At 37.8% G+C, this 21,935-nt stretch overlaps 1 protein-coding gene across 47 annotated transcripts in view; it reads left to right on the top strand.

Moving 5' to 3' along the window:
- The window catches only part of NRXN3 (neurexin 3), a 1,719,470-nt gene that overhangs the window by 825,439 nt on the left and 872,096 nt on the right, over positions 1 to 21,935 (top strand). For 28 of the 47 annotated variants that reach the window (XR_010588584.2, XR_010588585.2, XR_010588583.2 and 25 more), the window contains 4 exons: positions 552 to 742; positions 1,510 to 1,683; positions 6,204 to 6,230; positions 21,200 to 21,319. Coding sequence is in view for 43 of the 47 variants with exons in the window: in XM_005561918.5 (XP_005561975.3) it covers positions 552 to 742; positions 1,510 to 1,683; positions 6,204 to 6,230; positions 21,200 to 21,319 (512 nt within the window). In the remaining 4 variants the exon portion in view is untranslated. The remainder of the gene's footprint in view (positions 1 to 551; positions 743 to 1,509; positions 1,684 to 6,203; positions 6,231 to 21,199; positions 21,320 to 21,935) is intronic. The other 19 variants (XM_045397597.3, XM_073997978.1, XM_065549150.2 and 16 more) reach the window with 1 other exon arrangement.

Below are 21,935 nucleotides of genomic sequence, written 5' to 3' on the forward strand. Positions count from 1 at the left end.
TTAAAACTATAGAAGAAAAGCTTATTTTTGCAAAAGAGGACTATGATTTGTGTTGCATCTAATCCTTGAGTATTGCTAACTACAACCACCCAATTTATAACAAAAGATGAAACATAGATATTTTTAATCCTACCATTAGCCCATATATGCAAGTTTTTAGAAGTTGCCCTTTCTTCAAGACATTTTACTACCATGTATTAGAAAACAGTCAAAACAAAAAACAAAAACAAAAACAGATTAATGGTTGACTATGAACTTAAAGGTCACCCCCTTGCGTTTTGTAGTGTACAACCTGTGCTACTTTGAATCTGCAGAGTATTACTAGGTAGTGTTAATGAAATGGACTCGATGAGTATGGAATTAAAGTGAAGCATGATAGAATAAAATCTGACTATTCTTGTAATCTCATATCAAGATTTAAATCATTCCTGCATTATGCCAGTTTAGCATGGGGGATTTGAAGCCCTCTGTCAGTTACACACACATAGCCATTAAACCACTTCAGGGATTTTCCAATTATTGGGTGTTTTTTTTTTTTTTCCTCTTCCTAGGTATATACACTACGTTTTTGACCTCGGAAACGGTCCCAATGTGATCAAAGGCAACAGTGATCGCCCCCTGAATGACAACCAGTGGCACAATGTCGTCATCACTCGGGACAATAGTAACACTCATAGCCTGAAAGTGGACACCAAAGTGGTCACTCAGGTGATCAATGGTGCCAAAAACCTGGATTTGAAAGGTAAACCCTGTAAAGAAGTTTAGTTTTTAATAGAGCTTTTCTTACAATAGATAGACTGTTTCCAGAGGCAAACCACAGGTTCGGAGTGCCACGTGTTTTTGATACATCATCCATATCCTGTTTTAACAATGTTGAATTATTCTGTAATGCAATTTATTCTGTTTTCGCTTAGACGACTCATCAAGGAATGTTTCATTTTCTCTGATAACCTTGGGAATGTCATGCTGTGGGGGCTGAGTGGTGACAGGATAATTGGCAAAGTGTGGGAGGGGCCGTAATACAGAGGAAGGAATATAGGCTTTGGAATTTCAGCTGAATCATTTAATGTCTGGTGTCATGGGTAAAATGTGTTCACCCTTGTTCAGCTTACATTTACTTTTCTTTGCAAAATGAAGATGATAATTGTTAGTTTCTCTGTAGGTTGTTAGAAGTTTTGATGAAATGTCTGTAAAACCCTCAGCATATTATTGGTAACAAGCACATGAAAAGCACTCAATAAATGCTTGCTTTGTTGACAGTATTGTTAATCTTTACTCCATTTATGATGATTAAATTTTTGAGATGATATATGTAAAATGAATGACACGTAATAAATGTTGGTTTCCTTTTTTTGCAGGATAGAAACTCTGGTGCTTATCTCATTTATGCTGTTTTCCCCCCAGCTGTCTTATCCCTTATCTGATGAATTATCTCAAGTGTATCAAACTAGTTGACATAGTGAACACATCCTTTACTCATTCTCTTTTGCTACTGACTTTCCTTTCCAGGTGATCTCTACGTGGCTGGTCTGGCCCAAGGCATGTACAGCAACCTCCCAAAGCTTGTGGCCTCTCGAGATGGGTTTCAGGGCTGTCTGGCATCAGTGGACTTGAATGGACGCCTGCCAGACCTCATCAATGATGCCCTTCATCGGAGCGGACAGATCGAGCGTGGCTGTGAAGGTACAACCTATTCTTTTTTCTTGTTAAGCTACAGCCTTGTTGCAAGCACCAACCCTCTTTGCTGCCTCTGCCAGTGCCTCCTTCCTCAGTTGACCAGTCCTGTCTCATTCTCATTTGCAATGTGACATTGCATCACCATCAGTGTCCTCTTGTCACCGGTTTAGTATGTCAAGACATGTGCCACAGGCTCCAGGAATGTATGTTGGCAGATGTTTTCTGAGTATCACATACTTGCCAATAGAAATAATTAAAACAAAACTTCCCTGGCATTGACATCAGGCTTCTTCCAGTGTGTACCTTGGCTTCCAGAATGGCTGAAAGAGCACTGGGGACTTTTATTTATACTTTAATACGTGATGAGGGGAAACCAGAGATTTTATGTAGGTGTCACTAATTAATAAAATGTGTCTTATTTTGGCTGGTAGTGACTGCATTATTTAATGCAAATCTAGTAGGTGATAGGAAAACGATGTCCAAATGCCATGATGATGGAAGGGAACTAACATTTATTAAGTACTTACTAGTTATCAGGCATTGTTAGGCAGTTCTTTAGTGTGGTATAATGGAACATTATGGGCTTTGATGTTAGAAAGACCTGGATTCAGCTCCAGGTAGTAGCTCTTGTTAGCTATGTGACATTTGGAAGGTGATGTAACGTCTCTAAGCTATATCTTTCTTAACTATAAAAGAGGGCAATAAAACTTACCTTGAATGTAAGGAAATCAGAAATACATATAAAATGCCTGATATGTGGTAGGTACTCTACAAATGGTAGGATTATTGTTTACAAATAGTATTTTATGTCAAACATCTAATAATACTGCATGTCTACCCATGCAGCACAACAAACCATGCTCAGCCTGTTCCTATAGATGATCCACTGTCTCTTGAGATATTAAATGAATTTTACAGGTCTTCCTGAATCCAGCAATTCTTTGCAGTGTAAACAATCTAGTTTTAACCAGCAGATGGCAGAAGTGAACAGATTCAGCCTTCCCTAGTAGCCTTGGGTTGGCTGAAAACGTGACTCTTACCTCACTTGAAAGGCAAAGAAGTTGCCTGACCGAGGATCTATGTAATTATTTCCTTTTGTTCTTTTTGAGCCTTTTGGTTGAGCCTTATGGTCCTGTGTTTGTGCAATATATTGTGTTTCCTTGTATCAGTTGTTAATTTACCACATCAAATCTGTTCATTCCTCTTCTGTGTTCAACTTCATGTATCGCTTCTGTTCTTAAACAGCTTCCATCTGGGTTCACTCATTGTCATAAAGCACACTTTTATAAAAGCTTCCTGTCAGCTTCTCAGGCTGACTTGATGTTATGGAAATTGTTTCCCTTTGCCTGAGAGTTATTTTTGTGTTTTGCGCTAGTAATAAGAGTATTCATTCCTATAACCCACTCCATTTTTCCTTTATCCAGAAATATTTCTTAAATTCTCTTGGCCAAATATGGTGTTTGTAGTATGTAGTGTGTGTGTGTGTGTGTGTGTGTGTGTGTGTAAAGGGACAGGAGGTTAGGAATCACTAAGCCCTTAAAGCAGCCATTTTGCTCCTAGAAATGAACAATTTCAATCAAGGATTTTTGTCTCCTTGGCTTGCTTTTAGTTCTTTTGTGTATTAAAGGGCAATCCTGGGATAGATGTAGCATTTGGAATTAAATTGAATATAGTAGTTTAGAAGATTGTGGAATGGCAGTAATTCCATTTATCCTGGAATAATTAATCATATGAAGTCAAATCACAATATAAGAGCACATATTAGAAAGCATAAGATACTGGTCAAATGTTACATATTTTTTATCATGCCATCAGTTCTTCAGATTGAAAAGTTAACAGGAATCATCCATTAAACTCTATGTCAAGGTGGCCCAATAGATATATATGTAACACATGCAATTATAAATTTCCTAGTAGCTACATTTTAAAAAGGTGTAAAGTAAGGTCAAATTTATTGTAATTTTGTATTTTATTCAACTTAACAAAATATATCCAAAATATTATTTCAGAATGTAATCAAGATAAAATTATCAATATTTCACACTTTTTTTTTCATATTAAGCCTCTAAACTTGAGTGTGCATTTTATACTTGCAGTACACCTCAACCCAGGGGCTACATGCATTTAAAGTGCTCAATACACATGTCAATGGCTGCTGTATTGATAGTACAGGTATACAGAATATAAAAAGGTGTAAATAAATAAAGCTATAGTATTGGATTAAAAGGAGGTCTAAGCTTTATAAAAGGGTACTAAAACATATAATATAAAGGGAAAATGACCTGACTTAAGAGAGTTTTAAGAGAAGCAGTAAGAGCGTCAGCAAAAAGAAATTACATAACGAGTTGGGGAAAATGTCCCTATCCCTACGTACAGCTCTATGTGCAGTTTGGCATTACTCATCACATGCATTACAGAGGGCTCCGACCTTCTTCTGAGTATGGTTGATTGTTCAAGACCGGATATTGTGGCTTGATGGCTCCACCATCTGAATCTATGGTGAGTCCCATGAGCCTAATAGCACTGCACTCTATTGCCATGGAGATAATTACAACGGTTACCCACTGAGCATTATGCCTACCCCGCTGGGTGGGATGAAGTGGAGGGTGAGTGCTGAGGGAAGAAAGTCCTTGTTGATTGTACACAAATGACTTGGATAATTAGCCTAAGTGGCCAGGAAAAATGGCCCAAAGTGGGTTAAGGCATAAATTACTGTCATTGGAAGTTTGTACCACTGTGAGTAAGCCCTTGCAAGAGATCCCAGGAGCATTTTAGGGTTCTGTGTAAGATGGTGGGGAGGTAAAGAGAGAGTGCAAAACACTGGAGAGGCTGCAAAAAGGCATGATTTGTATCCTGAATCTCTTGTGTAGAGCACGAGACCCCCAAGAAGGTCTTTGAGCGTTAGGTAGTATGAGGACCACAGGAAACAGAACACATTTCTTAATTTATCATTTCTTTTGTATAGAATAGTAAACAAGTAGGGGATGAGGTTTTATAACTAAGAACTAAGACCAGGATCTCCTCAAGATGTGTTTTATTCTAGCAAATCTAGAATACACAGATAAACATATTTATATACACAGAGAGAGAGAGATAGATAAATATCTGTATCTATCTACATTTAATATATGTTTCCATCAAAGTCATCGACAATGACACTTTAAGATCCCTAGTTAGTAAATGTATTACCTTCCCTATTATATCAGACACATGACAGCAGGTAAAATAAAAGGTGAAAGAGTCCAAAATTATTTTTATTTATTTTATTGATTGATTGACTGATTGATTGAGATGGAGTTTCGCTCTTGTTACCCAGGCTGGAATGCAGTGGCATGATCTTAGCTCACTGCAACCTCTACCTCCCAGCTTCAAGCGATTCTCCTGCCGCAGCCTCCCGAGTAGCTGGGATTACAGGTGCCCACCACCATACCTGACTAATTTTTGTATTTTCAGTAGAGATGGGGTTTTACCATGTTGGCCAGGCTGGTCTCGAACTCTTGACCTCAGGTGATCCACCAGCCTCTGCCTCCCAAAGTGCTAGCAAAATTATTTAAAAACATAGTAATTTACTACTCTTCAGCTCTCAAGCATGAGTAGCAAAAAGGAAAAAATTCTTGAAACTAATATTTGATTTTATGTCTCTGATAGATGCAAAATGTATAATTTAGATATGAAGTGCAATTTCTGGGCAACTCCTAGTCAACATTTAGTTGTAACTTGATACCTCTCAATTTAAGCTAGGGGTTTTTTTTTTTTTTTTTTTTTTTTAATCATACCTGATTTAATACTTGACTGGTAAATGTATCTTCCTATATTGAGGCCAGCTTTGCTGCAGAGGCCAAGGCATGATCAGCTAGAAATGTGGTTTAACAATTGCAGATGATAAACATCTGAAAGAAATACACGTGCTTTGTTTTGAAACTGGCATGAATAAATAAAAATGACATTAATCTGGTGCCCTTTTGCCCACAACTATTTGGGTTTGGATATATTTTTAAAATTAAACAAATTGAGATTTTTGGTGTTCCCAAATCACCATGATCCAAATGTCTAATTCTGGTGCCAAATTCCTGGGTGGCATTTGCAAGAGGGCACAAGGGGTACACTCAAGTGACTCTTCCATGCTCAGCTCCTAATGTTTAGAATTGTTTCTGTGGGCTCCATCTGATTGCACACACGTGTCTTTCAGTCTGACCATGCACTCCCCGAGGTTGGCTGTGGATGTGAGAAGGCTCTTGTTGCCTGTTTTGCCTGTGCTTTGTCAAGTCTGATGCGCCCCTGCCCTGCTCTGCTGACTTGGCTCTGAGGAGGCCGGCTCTGTCCCTAGTCTGCGCGTCCACCCTGCCCCAATCCCCATCCCCGTCTTTGCTGTCTCTGGTGAACCTGTAGAGCGTTTCAATTGTCTGTCTGAGTGATGTTGGTTATGCAGATTGCGTTTTCATTTCTGTAATGTTATCCTGGTTTATTCTACCTCTTACTAACCTCTGGTTATTGTTTTCGCTTTTTCTGTTCTTTTGCTAACAAAGTTGCGTTGACCAAAGCTGACCTGCAAGGTAGAGAAGGTTCTTGTTCCCATTACCACTTTGGACTGAAAGATGCCCTGTGTAACCCTTGGTATCTTTTCTTTAGAGATCTTCAAGCTGTCACACCTCTTGGACAGCAGCAATTGTGGGGAGGTGGCTGAACCCTGTGTTCTTCTGAAAGGGTGACAGATAACCCAGATCAATGCATGAAAAATAGCTATCAAGAGGAGACCTCATGGGGAAAGAAACATGATTCCATTTTGGGGAGGTACCAAAGAGGTTTGACAGCATCCCATACTGTGACTACCCACAAGCACATTAATTTACTCTGGAAATGATGAATACCTCTCCAAGCAGTTGCCATGGAGGGGTTGGCTCCTCTTAATTTATTCACCATAGATAGAGGAAAGAACTTGGAAGGAAAAAAAAGGGCCAATTGAGCCCTTAATTTATTATTTGCTGGGTCAGGGAGGTCATTTCCTAGAGCAGGACATTTAAGTGCTTGGGCTTTATGAAAGAGAATGTCATTTTCTCTTAACTAGTTTTAAAGTTTTAAATATTTCTGGGCATTTGGGAGACATCAATGTCATTAAAATGTTTCAGAGATTTATATTTTCTATTGGGGATTTTGGTTGAGCACTTTAATTTCCTGTTTTGTGATCTCAGGAAAAAAGTACTCTTGGGGGAAGAAGATGATCTGTCATTTTAATCCTGAATACCCTATAAAATACTGCATGTGAGATGTTAGTGAATGTCTATTGCAGAAACTGCTTTGTCCACTATTCAAAGAGGCATCTTACAAAGTCAGTAATGGCCCACTGATCCTATTGTGCCAGGCTGCTATGGCTCAGAATAACAAAGGAGGAACAAGCATTTTAGCTGTCTTTTGCCTGATTGTCAAACAGGAGACTGGGCCTCATGACCTCTGTTGAGTTTGCAATCAGTCCAAGTTGTTAGAAGTGGTTAAGGCAAAGGTAACATTCAAAAAATTACTTTTCATCTAAAAAATCATTGACTTTGCTGTGACTTAGTTGTTATACACCATGTAACTAACCAGTACAAGCACCTATCTCTCCAGAAGATATCCACCAATAAAGACTCTCTCTCATTATTTTACCATAACTTTGTTTTTCTTTATTGCCTCTTAGCAGGTTCACATATATTTTAATATATATTTAAATTAAATAAAAGAATATACACTAGTTAGGACTTAAAGTCAGAAGAAGCTTTACGATAGCTTTCAGTTTCAAAGTATAGAGGGCCCTTGTGGCAATACTGTTGTTTTAGACATTATGTTTAATTGTCAAGAAAGATCCACTATATATTATTCTGCAAATGGAAGGGAGAGAGAAGGGGACAGGATTCCATCTGCAATGCAAGACAATCCAAGGAAGTTGAAGCTCTTTAGGACTGGATTTAGCGGATTAAACTGGACAACTACATCTCCTCCATGACTTTACTATTACTCAGGGTAAGAACTATATGGATTTTGAATTCCCAGAGCTTAGCATATCCTCTAACCTAGAGAATCCAGACATGGCAAAATAATCTGGAAGTTCTCATCCAAAGGAATGATGGTTTGTAGGGAGAACTGAGTGATTGATTTCCATCCTAAAGTAAATTATTTACCAAAGTGTAGATACAGATTTAGGGACAGAGTGGTTTGGAATATCTTGATGTTTCCTTTTATGGAAGCAGTCTAGGCATCAATATGATTTTAACATTATTACTCCATTGGCACGAACTTTCCTCCATTCTTGTAACGAGTTGACAGTCTCTTTGTTTGTGGAGCTACTATTCTTTTTAATTATTTGGGGCCATCCTACTCTTTCTCTGTTTTATAGGAAAAGCTTTTAGTTTTTTGTTTCCTAACATTGGGGTATGGACTATTACTCACAAGCTGGCTTTTTCAGCTACAACCTGTGAGTACAGATAGTACTAATTACCATGAAGTACGAAGGGTAGTGAAGATATATGACAAAGAAATGAGGCAGTCGGAAGCCTAGACAAAAATGTATTCAGAAGGAAATATAACAATGAGGTATAAGAAGTGACATAATGAGTCTAGATGAGTCAGTAGCTTAAGTCCTCTTGTTATTGTGTGGTTGGGGTAGTGTTTTATTTGTATTTAAACATTTTTAACTTCTCCAGTGAGTGTGTTGTTCAATTTAACAGGAACTTAGTGTCAGCTATGCCTGTGTGTCAGGGACTAGGTACTAGGGCTGCTAGGATACTGCAGATGAGATGCGGTCTCTAACTTCAAAGAATTCCACAGATGATCAGCCAATACTTACAATGCAAAGTGAAAACTGCTATCCTAGAGACATGCATCCTGCCATGTGAGCATGAAGGAAGACACTGGATCATGTAGGGTCGTGGTGGTCATGGGGAGCGCTCAGGGGATATCTTCTCAGAGAGAGTTTGAGCTGAGTCTGAAGGACAAGTAAGTTTTAGATGGATGAATGATGGAAGCATATTCGAGAACTTGGCTTATTTGGGAATCTACAAGAAGCTCAATGTGGACGAAATAATGTGCGTGTGGGGATATGATAGATGATAAAATGAGAGAGGTAGGATAGAGGCAGGTAATGACAGACTTTTCCTGTAAGGAGTTGTACTTTATCCCAAGGATGCTGTAACGAGGACAGAGATTTGGGTTAGATTTTCATTTTATCAAGATCACTCTGACACTAGAATGGAGAAGGGATGATGCAGACAGACACTAGAAACAGACAGCAGAGTCAGGAGTGGAGCAACATATTCCAAGACAGAGGGAAGAGACACGCCCCCAGTGCCTGTTACTTTACCCGGCCAAGGAGGTAAACAAGTTTCCCTTTTGCATGAAATCTCAAAGAACTAGAAAGAAAGTGAACTCTTTCTCCTGTTTGCTGCACACCCCCTCTCTACTGCTACACTGTTGTTCTGGTTAGTAGCACATATATTTTCATATTATGACAAAAAATATCAAGGAAGAAGTTTACCAACTTCCCTGGTTTCAGGTCAGAATCTACATCTCTCTAGGTCAAGAGAGGAGATAGGAGCTCTCCATGGTACTCCCGTGATCCACAGGGGGGAGGTTGCCTTGCTGAGCAGTGCAGTCTTTGTATCAGTGTACCTCTGGTAGAATGACAGTTTCTACAGAACATTCAGAAGTAACTTTCTAATTCCTTTCTGTTTTTAAGAAAGGTGTTAGTGGAAGGGAAGAGATTCCCTAAAATCCTATTCATGGAAGAAAGGAGCTGCAGAACTATAAAAGAAATATTAAGATTGACCTGTTGGTGTGAGGCAGATGATGTAAACTATGAAATAAAAAGAATAAGTCTTTTTTTGTATTAGGTGATAAATTAGAATCTTCCTATTCCACCTTTAATTATAACTTCTCTTAGCAGGCTTTATTTCTGAAGTTTAATGACTTGTTTCTAGAAATGTAAGGTGCCCCTCTGCCCAGATGGTGAACAAGTGGTCAGGGTATCCAGGATCCATTGGATCTGGGTGCTAAGTGCTGGCTATTTTGAGAAAGTCAATCAATGTATTGGATTCAGATGCCTTGAAAATCTCAAGATTCTTTAAAAGTATTTTAGAACAGAGTTAGAATTAGCCAAACACCTTTAGTAGGTAAAAGAAATTTTAATACCACAATTGTCTTTACTATGATGAATATTGTCCTCCACCTCATTTTCTCCCAAACTAAAGATTGTATCAAATTCTCCATTGTATTTTATGTTATAAAATATAGTATTTGACCTACTATAAGTTCTTCAAAATGATTTCTATTATGGAAAATAATAAGAGAGACAGACATTACAGTGAACTTACCATTATTGTTCTTGTGTCCTTTTCCTCCACATTATACAAGAGAGGCATACAAAACAACTGTGTCAGTGTGGCACACTACCGTAATGCATCTTGTTTCTGGACTCCTCATAAACTGTACACTCAACCTAAGTGAGAGGAGGAAACCTGATTATTGTCCTTTCCAGCAGAATTGCTGATGACCTTTATTGAGAGTCTCTTTGATGATGGCATACACTAAGGACTTGGCAGGTTGTATCTCCATTGTGACTACAACCTTACCTGATAGATATTGTTATCTTTGTTTCATAGGTGACTTTATAGGTCTTGCGTATGTTCTCTCATTTAATCCTCACACCATATGATGCAGTAGAAATGTATATCTCCATTATGCAGATGGGGACACTGAGGTTTAGAGTTTATATCACCAGCCCAAGGTCACATTACTAGTAAGTGATTAAACTGGATTTTAAAGTCCATGACCTTTTGCCTATTATGCCATATGGTGTGAGCCTGGATTTACTTATTTCCAAAGCAGAAAGAGTACATGGATGACCAGAGAGTATCTGAGAGTATCAGAGAGTATGTCCTCCATGCTGACTTTATGGTAGATGGTTTTCATATCACCACCATTTTGAAAAACTCTGGATAAAATTTGCACAATGTTAGAGCAATGTATTTTAAATTACCTCTTTTTTTTTGTTGTTGAGACTGACCTTTGAAACTCCTTCTCCTCTTTTAAAGTATATTCCACTGCCCCAGCAGACCCCTACATCAGTGCCTAGAAAACAAGGAAAAGCAGATAGACTCCTCAGTTTATATTTTCTAAAGAATCATTGACTTATGAGGGATTGTGTATCACTTTGAAAAGAGTTATTTGACCTTTGTGACCCAGGTATCCCCTGAAAATAGGGTGGGCTGAGGAAGACTTCATGCTACCAGCCATCCTCTCACTCTTACAAATACCCTACCTGCAGCAAGTATCAACTCCCACCTCTCTACTGTCATGGGAGTGTGCTGTGGGTAAATCAATTTACTCTTAAGCTGTAACTATTCCTTTTAGATCATTGACCATCAAGAGTAGTGCTGTGCTAGAGCTGGCACTGGCACAGGAATTTCTAGGAATTTTATAAGCCAGTTTACATGATGTAACATGTTGTAACTTGAAATTGACTATGAGTGGAGTACTAATAAAACCAACACATGTTACAAATCAGTTTTATTTTCCTTTTCCTGGGATACTGGTTGTTAAACATTTACTAGTGATATATCACCAATAAAAGGCCATTGGAGATAAAGACACCATGAAGCCATCTCAGTCAACCAATTCCCATCCATGGCCATAACCAATTTTACATCCAATGTATTATGAGAGGGTTGAAGTGGCTGAAGAGAATAAGGGTGTTAGTGAAACTGTTGCAAATGTTAGATTTTATTGTTTGTCTTTTTCACTGATGACTCTAGTCATATGGCCTTTTAAAAACCTCCGTTTGAGAAGAGGAAGCCATAAACATCTGAACATGCTTGAGAAGAGTAGTTTTGATGCCTTCCTTATCTTTGGTAAGGCATAGGTCCTGACTTCACGACAAAAAGCACGATCTTGGGAATAAAACCACCCTTAGGTCTCTCTGCCAATGAAATTTTATAATAAGATTTAGGACCCTATTCTCTGGCATTGCCTTATTTTCTATAAAATGGGACCTAGCGTATTCACGTCTCAGTGGATGCACTTGACATTTTTAAGGGATTGTTGCTTTCTTCTTTTAAAGCTAAATATAAGTGAATTTGGCTTCCTCCAGTTAAAATGAATAGATCTTATGTTGTCTGTAAATGACTCTCTTCAGAAAAGCCAAGGGGACTCAACACTGTAAATTTAGAAATACTCTGAAAGCTATGGAAGTAGCTTTGCTGAAGGGTCCAAGACATATATTCAGCTAAGTAAATAGGCTATCCTTATTATCAGGAATACCCTCTGTATTACTTAGGGTTCTCCAGAGAGCTATCCTATCTATGCTATATAGGATATATACATCTTATCTTTATATATATAGGAATTTATATATGTATAGATAGGAATTGGCTCACATGATCATGAAGGCCAAGAAACTCCACAGTCCACTGTCTGTATGCTAGAGAACAAAACGGTTGGATTCTGGGAATGGAGGTGACAGGGGCAGAAGTGGCATGATAGAGTAAGTTCTGCTCTGATTTGAAAAGCCCAAAAGCTGGGAGCACCAGTGTCCAATTCTCACCTCAAGCAAAGAAAGTGAATTTCCCCTTCCTCTGCCTTTTTCTTCTATTCATAATAGGACCACAACAGATTGGATGATGCCCACTCACATTGGGGACCATCTGCTTTATCTCTTTACCAGTTAAAATGCTAATCTCATTTGTAAATGCCCTCAAAGACATACCTGGAAACAATATTTCATTATTATTATATATAATGACCAGGTATCTGGGCATCCCTTAGCTCAGTCAATTCGACACATAAAATTAGGCATCACATTCTCCTGAAGCCTCTCAATTCTTTAATTTTTATATTTTAGCAGTAGAGACTATAGATTGCTCAGGTAGGCAGTAAGAGTCTTTCATAATTCATTTGCATTTTCAAAAATTTCCCTTTAGGGTTTCTATAGACTTATTTATATGAGACTTATATAAATACACACACATACACATATATCTACGTATATTCATCTTTTCTGTGCTTTTTTCCTTCCACCCAACTACTGTTCACTCATTTTTTCCCTATAAAACAATGTAAATTAAAAAATGTGAAAGTAGAAAGATTAGGCACTTACCAGGGGTAGAAAATTAAGTCGAAGGTGGAAGATCTCTTTAGACAGTTCATAGCTTGTATTAGTCTGTTCTCATGTTGCTAATAAAGATATACCCAAGACTGAGTAATTTATAAAGAAAAAGCACCTTAAAGGACTCAGTTCCATGTGGCTGGGCAGGCCTCACAATCATGGTGGAAGGCAAAAGATGAGCAAACTCACATCTTATGTGGCAGCAGGCAAGAAAGAATTTGTGTAGGGGAACTCCCCTTTATAAACCCATCAGATCTCATGAGACTTATTCACTATCATGAGAACAGCATGGGAAAAACCCACCCCCATGATTCAGTTACGTCCTGCCGGGTCCCTCCCACAACACATGGGAATTATGGGAGCTACAATTCAAGATGAGATTTGGGTGGGGACACAGCCAACCATATCACCAACTCTCATAATGCTTCTTCCCATGGAAGCTGTGGTTTGTTGGGACAGGCAAACCCGTTGGTTAATACAGAGTTCTACTATGATAATTTCACATTTAGGTTACATCCATAGAGTCTAAGCCCTTTGACTTAAGCCCTTCACTCCTTGTGGTTAAAGTTAGTGAAGGATGATAGATCAGCCTTACCTCATCCTCACTCCTGGGTCACCAGCCTCGGCCCTCTAAAGGAATGCACATTGGGAAGACAAACTTGATATGGTCTTCAAGTCTGTCACTTCTCCTTTTCCCCCTTACCCCCTACCCCCTGCACCCTACATTTCTCCATCCACTTCTTGTCTGGTTAGAACTAGCTGGTGCTGCTTTAGTGCTATTTATGAATTTCAAATTGGGATGTTTGAAACATAGGTTTGGTTAAGTCTTACTTGGGCAATAACAGGGAAAGTGCATTCTGATACTAGTGTTGTGAGCTTTAGGAAGAGAGTCTATTTCAAGGACCTACAAACAACAAAGGATACTCTATCAACTTTTGATTTTCTAGGCCATGAAGAGGAATTGACTAAATCAGTGCACACGTGCTGCAAGGGTGGATTCTTGAGCAGTGACAAGCATAAAATGGTTGTATCAGACAATTCTTAATGAGAGAAACAATCCCACATTCAAGAAAAAAGATAGGAAATTTGTGGCAGCCATCAGAATTATCTGAGAAACAAAATGATAAGGGAATGAGATGCAGTTTCATGTTTTCCAGTGAACTAAAAGCAGAGCTGGAAATTAGAAACGAAAGTATTACCACCATTGACATCTTATTTAGTCTTTGCAGACACATTTCTGTTGTCTTGTCATTTTCTCTAGTATACAAAGAAAGTCACCATCTTTTTTCATAGGGATATGTGACTGGGTCAGTGAGAGTTAATCACATATCAAGAGCAAAAGTAATTTATACCATTCCTATGCAGGAACTTCCTAAGGCCTTTCAATGTTTAAGATATTAATAATTAATAATGACAATGCTAAAAAAGACTTCGTAAATATGTAATTATATAGATTTGTGCTATCTTAGAATGTCTGGAATTTTATGTTGATTTGGAAGAGTGTTTTAAGAAAAATTATAATTGTTAAGTCCCTAGGATTGTCTGTTATGCTTATAAACATATTTATTTGATACAGATTTCTGTCCATAAATTGGACAAAACTAGATCTTCCTGTTTAGTTTTAATTGAATTGAAATGGTATTTGAAAGTTTTCCTTGTAAAAAGCGAAAACATAAACAAATCCTTACATCAAGATGTCACCTTTTCCCAGTTGTAGGTTAGAAATACCTTAAGTTACTTTTATTAATCCAATGACACCACACGTGCACATACCCCACTCTGGCTTACCCACATCCATGAGAGTTTTGGTGAGTGGGCTGCACAATTAGCAAGCTTGGGTTTGAGACCTTACCCTCTCACTTGCCACCTATGGATTTTGGGGAAAATTGTGTCACTTTTCTGTGCCTCAGTTTACTTTTCTGAAATCTTTGCCTTTTGGTTCAATCAACAGTTTAAAAATTATTTAAATTTGAAATTATGGAGATCTCCTATGAGAAAATAATTTCTGTTTCTCTGATGCTTTACTACTTTAATTATATTTGCTTTACCATGTGCTTATGAAGATTAATTGAATCAATATCTTAAAAACATTTAGTATAGTGTCTTGTTCATAATAAGCACTAGGTAAGCTGTGTCCATTGTTATATCCTCTATCCTCTTTCTGATTTGCACGAGATTATTTGATATCAATATATGTGTGGTGGGAAGCACTGTTGAAGCTTTTGTTTTTTCCCCCCAAGACATGTTTTTTCCAATTTTTTTTGACACACTGCTGTGTGAAATGCATACATTAAATATACTGACATAAAATAGACTCTGTTTAGGAAAGGATATACTTAAATAGGTTGAAGTAAGAATAGGAGCTTATAAAATGATCGTCTAGAAATTGTTCTAGAGTCTAGCCCAGACTGTTATTCATTCAATAGTTATTACATACTGTACCTGGGCTTGGGAATACCAAAGAGTTCTTGTCAACATCTGGTGAGACTGAAATCAAGGGACACATGGCCAATTAAATACCACCACCCCACCCATCCTAAGAAAAAAATATAAACAAAATCAGTTTCAAGTAAGAGATTACTTATGTGAGCTCTTATTGGTAAATTCTAGGGATAAATTGCTATAAGAACCATTTTGCTTTAAATTCTAAATGGATGGCTTAATTTCTTTCTTTATTTTTTCTTTGTTATTTAGTTCTTTCTTTTATTCAATAATGTTTTGCATATTTTGAATAGAGCCCTCATGCTATACCAAATACAATATCAGAAATTAGAGATGTAAAGGCGACCAAGGTAGACAAGGTTTTTGCCCTTGAGAGGCTTACAGTTCACTAGGATTTGAAAGACAGTGAGGAACTTAATAGTACTGACAAAAACCAGACACATTGACCAGTGGAACAGGATAGTGACCCCAAAAATAAACCCATGCATTATGGTTAACTGTTTTTTTTTAAACAAAGGTGCCGCAAGTATACAATGGAGAAAGGATACAATAAATGGTATTGGACAAAATGGATATTTACATGCAGAAAAATAAAATTGGACCCCTTTTTATACCATATACAAAAATCATCTCAAAATATATTAAAGATTCAAATGTTAGACCTGAAACTATAAAACTACTAGAAGAAAACATACAGGAAGTGCTCCATTACATTATTTCTGGGCAAGGATTTCTTGGATGTGACTTCAAAACATAGGCAACATAAACGAGATTGCATGAAACTAGAAAGCTTCTGCACATCAAGAAAACAATTAATAGAGTGAAGAAATAACCCATAGATTGAGAGAAAATATTTGTAAAGTATATATCTGATAAGGTGCTGTTATCTAAAATGTATGAGATGCAAACAACTCAATAAGAAAACAAATACCCCAATCAAAAGATGAACAAAGAATCTAACTAGACACTTAAAAGAAGACATGCAAATGGCCAACAGATATATGAAAAAATGCTCAACGTCACTCATCTTTGGGAAAATGCAAATTAAAACCACAATGAGATATCACCTCACACCTGTTAGAATAGCTATTATCAAAAAGACAAAAAAGAAAAAAAGTATTGGCAAAGGTGTGGGGAACAAGGAACACTGTGCATTGTTGGTGGGAATGTAAATTAACATAACCATTATGGAAAACAGAATGGAGGTTCCTCAGAAAACTAAAAATAGAATTACCATATGATTCAGCAATCCTGCTTCTGGGTTTCAATCCAAAAGAATTGAAGGCAGTACACCAAAGAGATATCTGCACTCCCATGTTCATTGCAGCATTATTCACAATATCTAAGAATTAGAAGGAACCTGGGTGTTCATTCTCAGATGAATGGATAAAGAAGACATGGTGTATGTACACGATGCAATGCCTTTGCTCATTTTTTGATTGGGGTATTTGTTTTCTTATTATGAGTTGTTTGAATTTCTTATATATTTTAGACAATAGCCCCTTAACAGATTGTTTTATTAGGTCTTAAAAAAAGTGGGAAGGCCAGGTGCGGTGGCTCCTGCCTGAATCCCAGAACTTTGGGAGGCCGAGGCGGGTGGATCACGAGGTCAAGAGATTGAGACCATCCTGGCCAAGATGATGAAATGCCATCTTTACTAAAAATACAAAACTTAGCCAGGCATGGTGGCGTGTGCCTGTAGTCCCAGCTACTGGGGAGGCTGAGGCAGTAAAATTGCTTGAACCCGGGTGGCAGAGGTTGCAGTGAGCCGAGATTGTGCCACTGCACTCCAACCTGATGACAGAGCAAGACTCCATCTAAAAAAAAAAAACAAAAAACAACAAAAAAAAAAGAGTGGGAAATTCTCTCTCATTTGCAACAACATGGATGAACTTGGAAGATATTATGCCAAGTGAAATAAGCCAGACACAAAAAGACGGATACCACATGATCTCACTTATATGTGGAATCTAAGAAATTTGAACTCATAGAAGTAGAGAATAGAATAGTGGCTATAAGAGGCTGGGGGAGGGGATGGATGGGAAAATAAGAGATGTTGATCCATGGGTACAAAGTTTCAATTAGAAAAGAGGAATAGGCTCTGGCAGTCTATTGCATAGAATGGTGACTACAACAAATAATAATATATTTTAAATTTCAAAATCGTTAGAAGAATAAATGTTAAATGTTTTCACCACAAAAAAGTGCTAAGATTGTGAGGTGATTGATCTGTTAATTAGCTTGATTTAACCATTCTGTGTGTAAACATATATTAAAATGTAACATTGTATCCCTTAAATATAAACAACTATTATCTTTCAATTAAAAAGAAGTTAATTTAATTACAGGCCACGTAATTGTTATGAGTTAAGTAAATAGGGAAACGTGATGAAGAGTAAATGTCCTGCTAATGGGGGCTTCCTTCAGTAGGATAGTTTGGAGAAAGTTCATTTTGAACTGAAACTTGAAGAATAAAAATGAAATTTGAATCTGGAGAAAACACAATTAAGGCCATGGGTCCAGCAAGAAGAACAAAGGAACTTGAAGGTAGGGGTGGGCATGAAGTGTTAAGGCAGTGGTCTAGGAATATGAGCAGACATCTGAACCACCCACAGGGCTTTTTACAATGCAGATTTCTCAATTCTGCCCCCAGCCAGTAGGTCTGGGTACAGCCTTAAAGTGTGTTTTTCTCATAAGCTTCCAGGAGATACAGTTGCTGCTGGTTTAGGAGCAACACTCTGGGAATCATTGTGTTGGGAATTAAAAGCAGGAGAGGGCTGTAGTACTATGAGCTAGGGACATATAGTAAGAAATAAGACTGGAGAAGGAGGCAGGGGCTCTTAGGAGCTCAATCGAAAGGAAGTTCAAGGTTTGTTCCAGGTTGATGAGAAGTTGAAAGTTCTGTTAAGTCCTTAGTGACAATACTGTTGTTCTTGAATGCTTACAATGTAGTCAGTCTTCCAGTACTATCTGATTCTACATGGCCTTTGCCCCTTAATGCAAGTGAAGCAAATTCAGTGGAATTAATAAATAACCTATAATCCCCGCCCTGTATTTGGTACCTGATGAACTTTTGACAAACGGAAAAGATTGCTCACTTTGCAGACTGGAGACATGCTCCTACATTCAGGTTTTGGAATCATGGTACGGCAAATCAAGGGTGGTTACAATTCAGGTCACCCCAACATTTACTGATACACCGTTTCTGCACCTGCACAATAGACTTAGTGCCACAAGGACCTAACCAGAGAATATTACCTGATTTCTAATAGCAAGCAGCTTTCAAACTTTTGATGATAAAATAGTAAAAACATAAAGCAATTAGAGGATCATATGAGGAGAAGACAGTGCAATGTGTAATAAAGTGCTAAATTGAATATTATATACAAAAATTAATGATGCAGATAAAAATTGCTATGGCCACACAAAAGTGGGAGAATTATTGTTTGAAGTTATTGACTAATGTTTCATTTGAAGAAGGCATTCAGGCTGGTCCTTAGAAAATGGTTAAAATTTGGCAGTTAGAGGGAAGGCAAAAGACATGGAAAAGGCTTCATCTTTAGATTCAATCAACATTCAAAGAATTATTGTGTTTTCCCAGAGTTTTTGCTGTTCTACTGCCATTGACAGTAAAACCTTCCATGTGTTTCTGATTATTGAGTACAATTGAATTACTAGCCAATTGTATGGTGAGAGTTGTTTGGCCAGGGAGCCCCTGTGGACTTCTCAGAAGCTTTTATCCTTTGAAAGAAGCTGTCCTGATTTACCATTGTTAATGAAACTTGTATAACACAATGCTCAAGTTTAAGACCCACTGAGAACATGACCACGTACCTCCTTTCATCTCTACATGGGGCAACCACATGGCCAATAGGAGCTGCAGAAACCCAGCAGCAGTGCGGTAACCCCAGCGTTAGTAATTGTTTTGAACTTTCTTATGTCATGTCCTCATAGCATTGTATTATGAGTGATGGCCTGCCCTGCTTCCACCCTTCATGAATAAATGCAAAACGCCTTGCCACCCAGAAGACGAACCCTTTGTAGTCGTGCATCTCTTTTGAACATGCATCTTTAGGACCCTGTGTTCTTTCATTTCAATATTCTTGCTTTTGTGAGGCTTAGGTTACAAACTGTGAAATATGCTGTTATTGCAATGGTTTTATGTTTTTCTCTGTGATGTGCTTTTATGCATTAGTTCCTGACATATATTTGGTGAGACATGTATTTGGTGAGTCAATCTCCTTTGCTGAGATTCTCTGGGAAATTCATGGAGTTATCCTGAATATTAAGATATTTCCTGTGAGTCCAGATACTCCTAAAGGTATAGATTTATCTTTAATCCCAAAGTTAAGGCAGACTATATCAGAAAAGAGAGAGAATGTTTGGAGAGAAGTGCCAGTCTGACCAAAAGAGAGAGTTTAATGGCAATCTGTAAGAGACAGATCATCAAAAAAATTTTAATGCCCCCCTCATATCAGTGAAAGATTTTGAGAATACCTTCAAAATAAGTAAACTTATTTATAAGTTATATACATGTACTATTATTCTTATATATTAACATATGAAAGACACACAGAAATAGAAATAATTTAGAATTAAAAGAAACACAATTTCTAATATTTTCTTTCTATAGCACAAATGATTCTCTTTTGCATGCTCCAGCGCACGCACACTCCATTTAAGAGAATTTGTTTTTAACCAGGAGCAGTGGTTCAATCCTGTAATCCCAGGACTTTGGGAGACTGAGGCAGGCAGATCACGAGGTCAGGAGATTGAGACCATCCTGGCCAACATGGTGAAACCCTGTCTCTACTAAAAATAAAAAAAATTAGCTGAGTGTAGTGGTGTATGCCTGTAATCCCAGCTACTCGGGAGGCTGAGGCAGGAGAATAGCTTGAAGCCAGGAGGCGGAGATTGCAATGAGCCGAGATGGTGCCACTGCACTCCAGCCTGGCGACAGAGTGAGAGTGTCTTGACAACAACAACAAAAGAATCCATTTTTAGAATACCTGGAGCAGCAGTGTGCTGTAGTGTAATGGCTCTCAAACTTCAGACTGCATTCGAATGTTCCGGAAGCTTATAAAAACAGATGTATGCCTCCCTGCAAAAGTTTCTAATTCAGTGGGTCTGGGGTGAGCTCCAAGTGTTTGCATTCCTGACACATTCCCAGTTGGTGGTCATCTGAGAACTACACGTTGAGAATCACTGGTATAGTTGACAGCATGGGTTTTAGAGTTAGTTTACCTAAGTTGGACATCAGCATCCTTCAATTAATATGTGACCTTGAGTAAATTACCGTGCCTTCCTGAGCTCAGTTTTTTAAAATCTGTAAATTGGAGGTAATCATAATTACTTAACTCTTAGAGTACCTAGAAAGCTCAGTGAGATAATGTAAATACATTGTTTAGTACCCAGTACTCCTCTCCTACAAAACATCAACACATGCTGGCTGCTAAATCCTCCTTCTTCTCCTTCTCTTCATCATTATCAATATCATTAAACATCTTTTTTATGTCACAAGGTAGACATAGGGACTTTTGGTTTCAGGATTAAAAAAACACTGTGCCTTAATTTACAAGAATCATGGGAATGAATTTTTTTTCTGTGTTAGCATTCTACATTAAAAAGACTATAATCCAAATGAGATATCTTTCTAGTTGAAAGGTAGAGATGAAGCTATTTTGCAAAGTCAACCCAAAGGAGAACAGTGTGTTCAGCCTTCTCCCTTCTGTGTGTAACTGTTGATAGTTTGTGGCTAAGTGTGTATTTCCGTCATCTTTTGTATATACTGAGTTTTTGTTGCATGAGACTGAGTTGACAATTTTGGTGCTGTGTCTTCAAATGTTTGGGGGCATGAGAATGGTAAATTCAGGTGATTTCTTTGAATCTAATTTTTAACATTTCTTCTGTCTCTCCTTTTTCTTTTTTCCCCCTCTTCTTGTGCATCACTAGGACCCAGTACCACCTGCCAGGAAGATTCATGTGCCAACCAGGGGGTCTGCATGCAACAATGGGAGGGCTTCACCTGTGATTGTTCTATGACCTCATATTCCGGAAACCAGTGCAATGATCGTAAGTACAACAGCCTTTCATACTGGAACTTTGTCAAGGTGTTCGGAGATTTGGAGAATCTTAAGGGACAATGTATAAAAGAATGATTCTTCTGAAAGATTCATAAGTAATTCTCTCCTCCAGGAACTTGGGAAATAAATGACTAGTGTTCTTATGAGACGAGTGAAGAGATGTGTCTTGCTTAACAACACTAAATGTTCTCCCACTTGCTTACTCCCTGTGTTTTTTTCTTTAGATTAGAATAGCGACTGACAAACAATAACCACAGCAGCAAAACCAATTCAGGCAATATTTTTGTTGTAAGGGCTTCAGGTCTTCATGAATTAAATCACCTTATCTTATTGAATTTAACTCCAAATTGGTAATAATTTTGAGACTCTCCCCTTTTGCATTGCCTAGAATGTTGAGGTTATTTAAAGGGTATAGCTGTTTTCTCAAAAGGTTTGAGTTATCTGAATTTCTTAGGCCTTCCAAATGACAAAGATATTCAAGAGTTTACTTTTTACAATTAGCAAAGTTTAAAGCATTCTTGGGTATCTTTCAGGTATAGGGCAGAAATTCTCTCTGACTAAATTTATTAGTATCTGGTTTATATACTCATAGCTATTCTGCATGT

This window comes from Macaca fascicularis, chromosome 7, assembly GCF_037993035.2.
Source record: "Macaca fascicularis isolate 582-1 chromosome 7, T2T-MFA8v1.1".
Classification (NCBI taxonomy): Eukaryota; Metazoa; Chordata; class Mammalia; order Primates; family Cercopithecidae; genus Macaca; species Macaca fascicularis.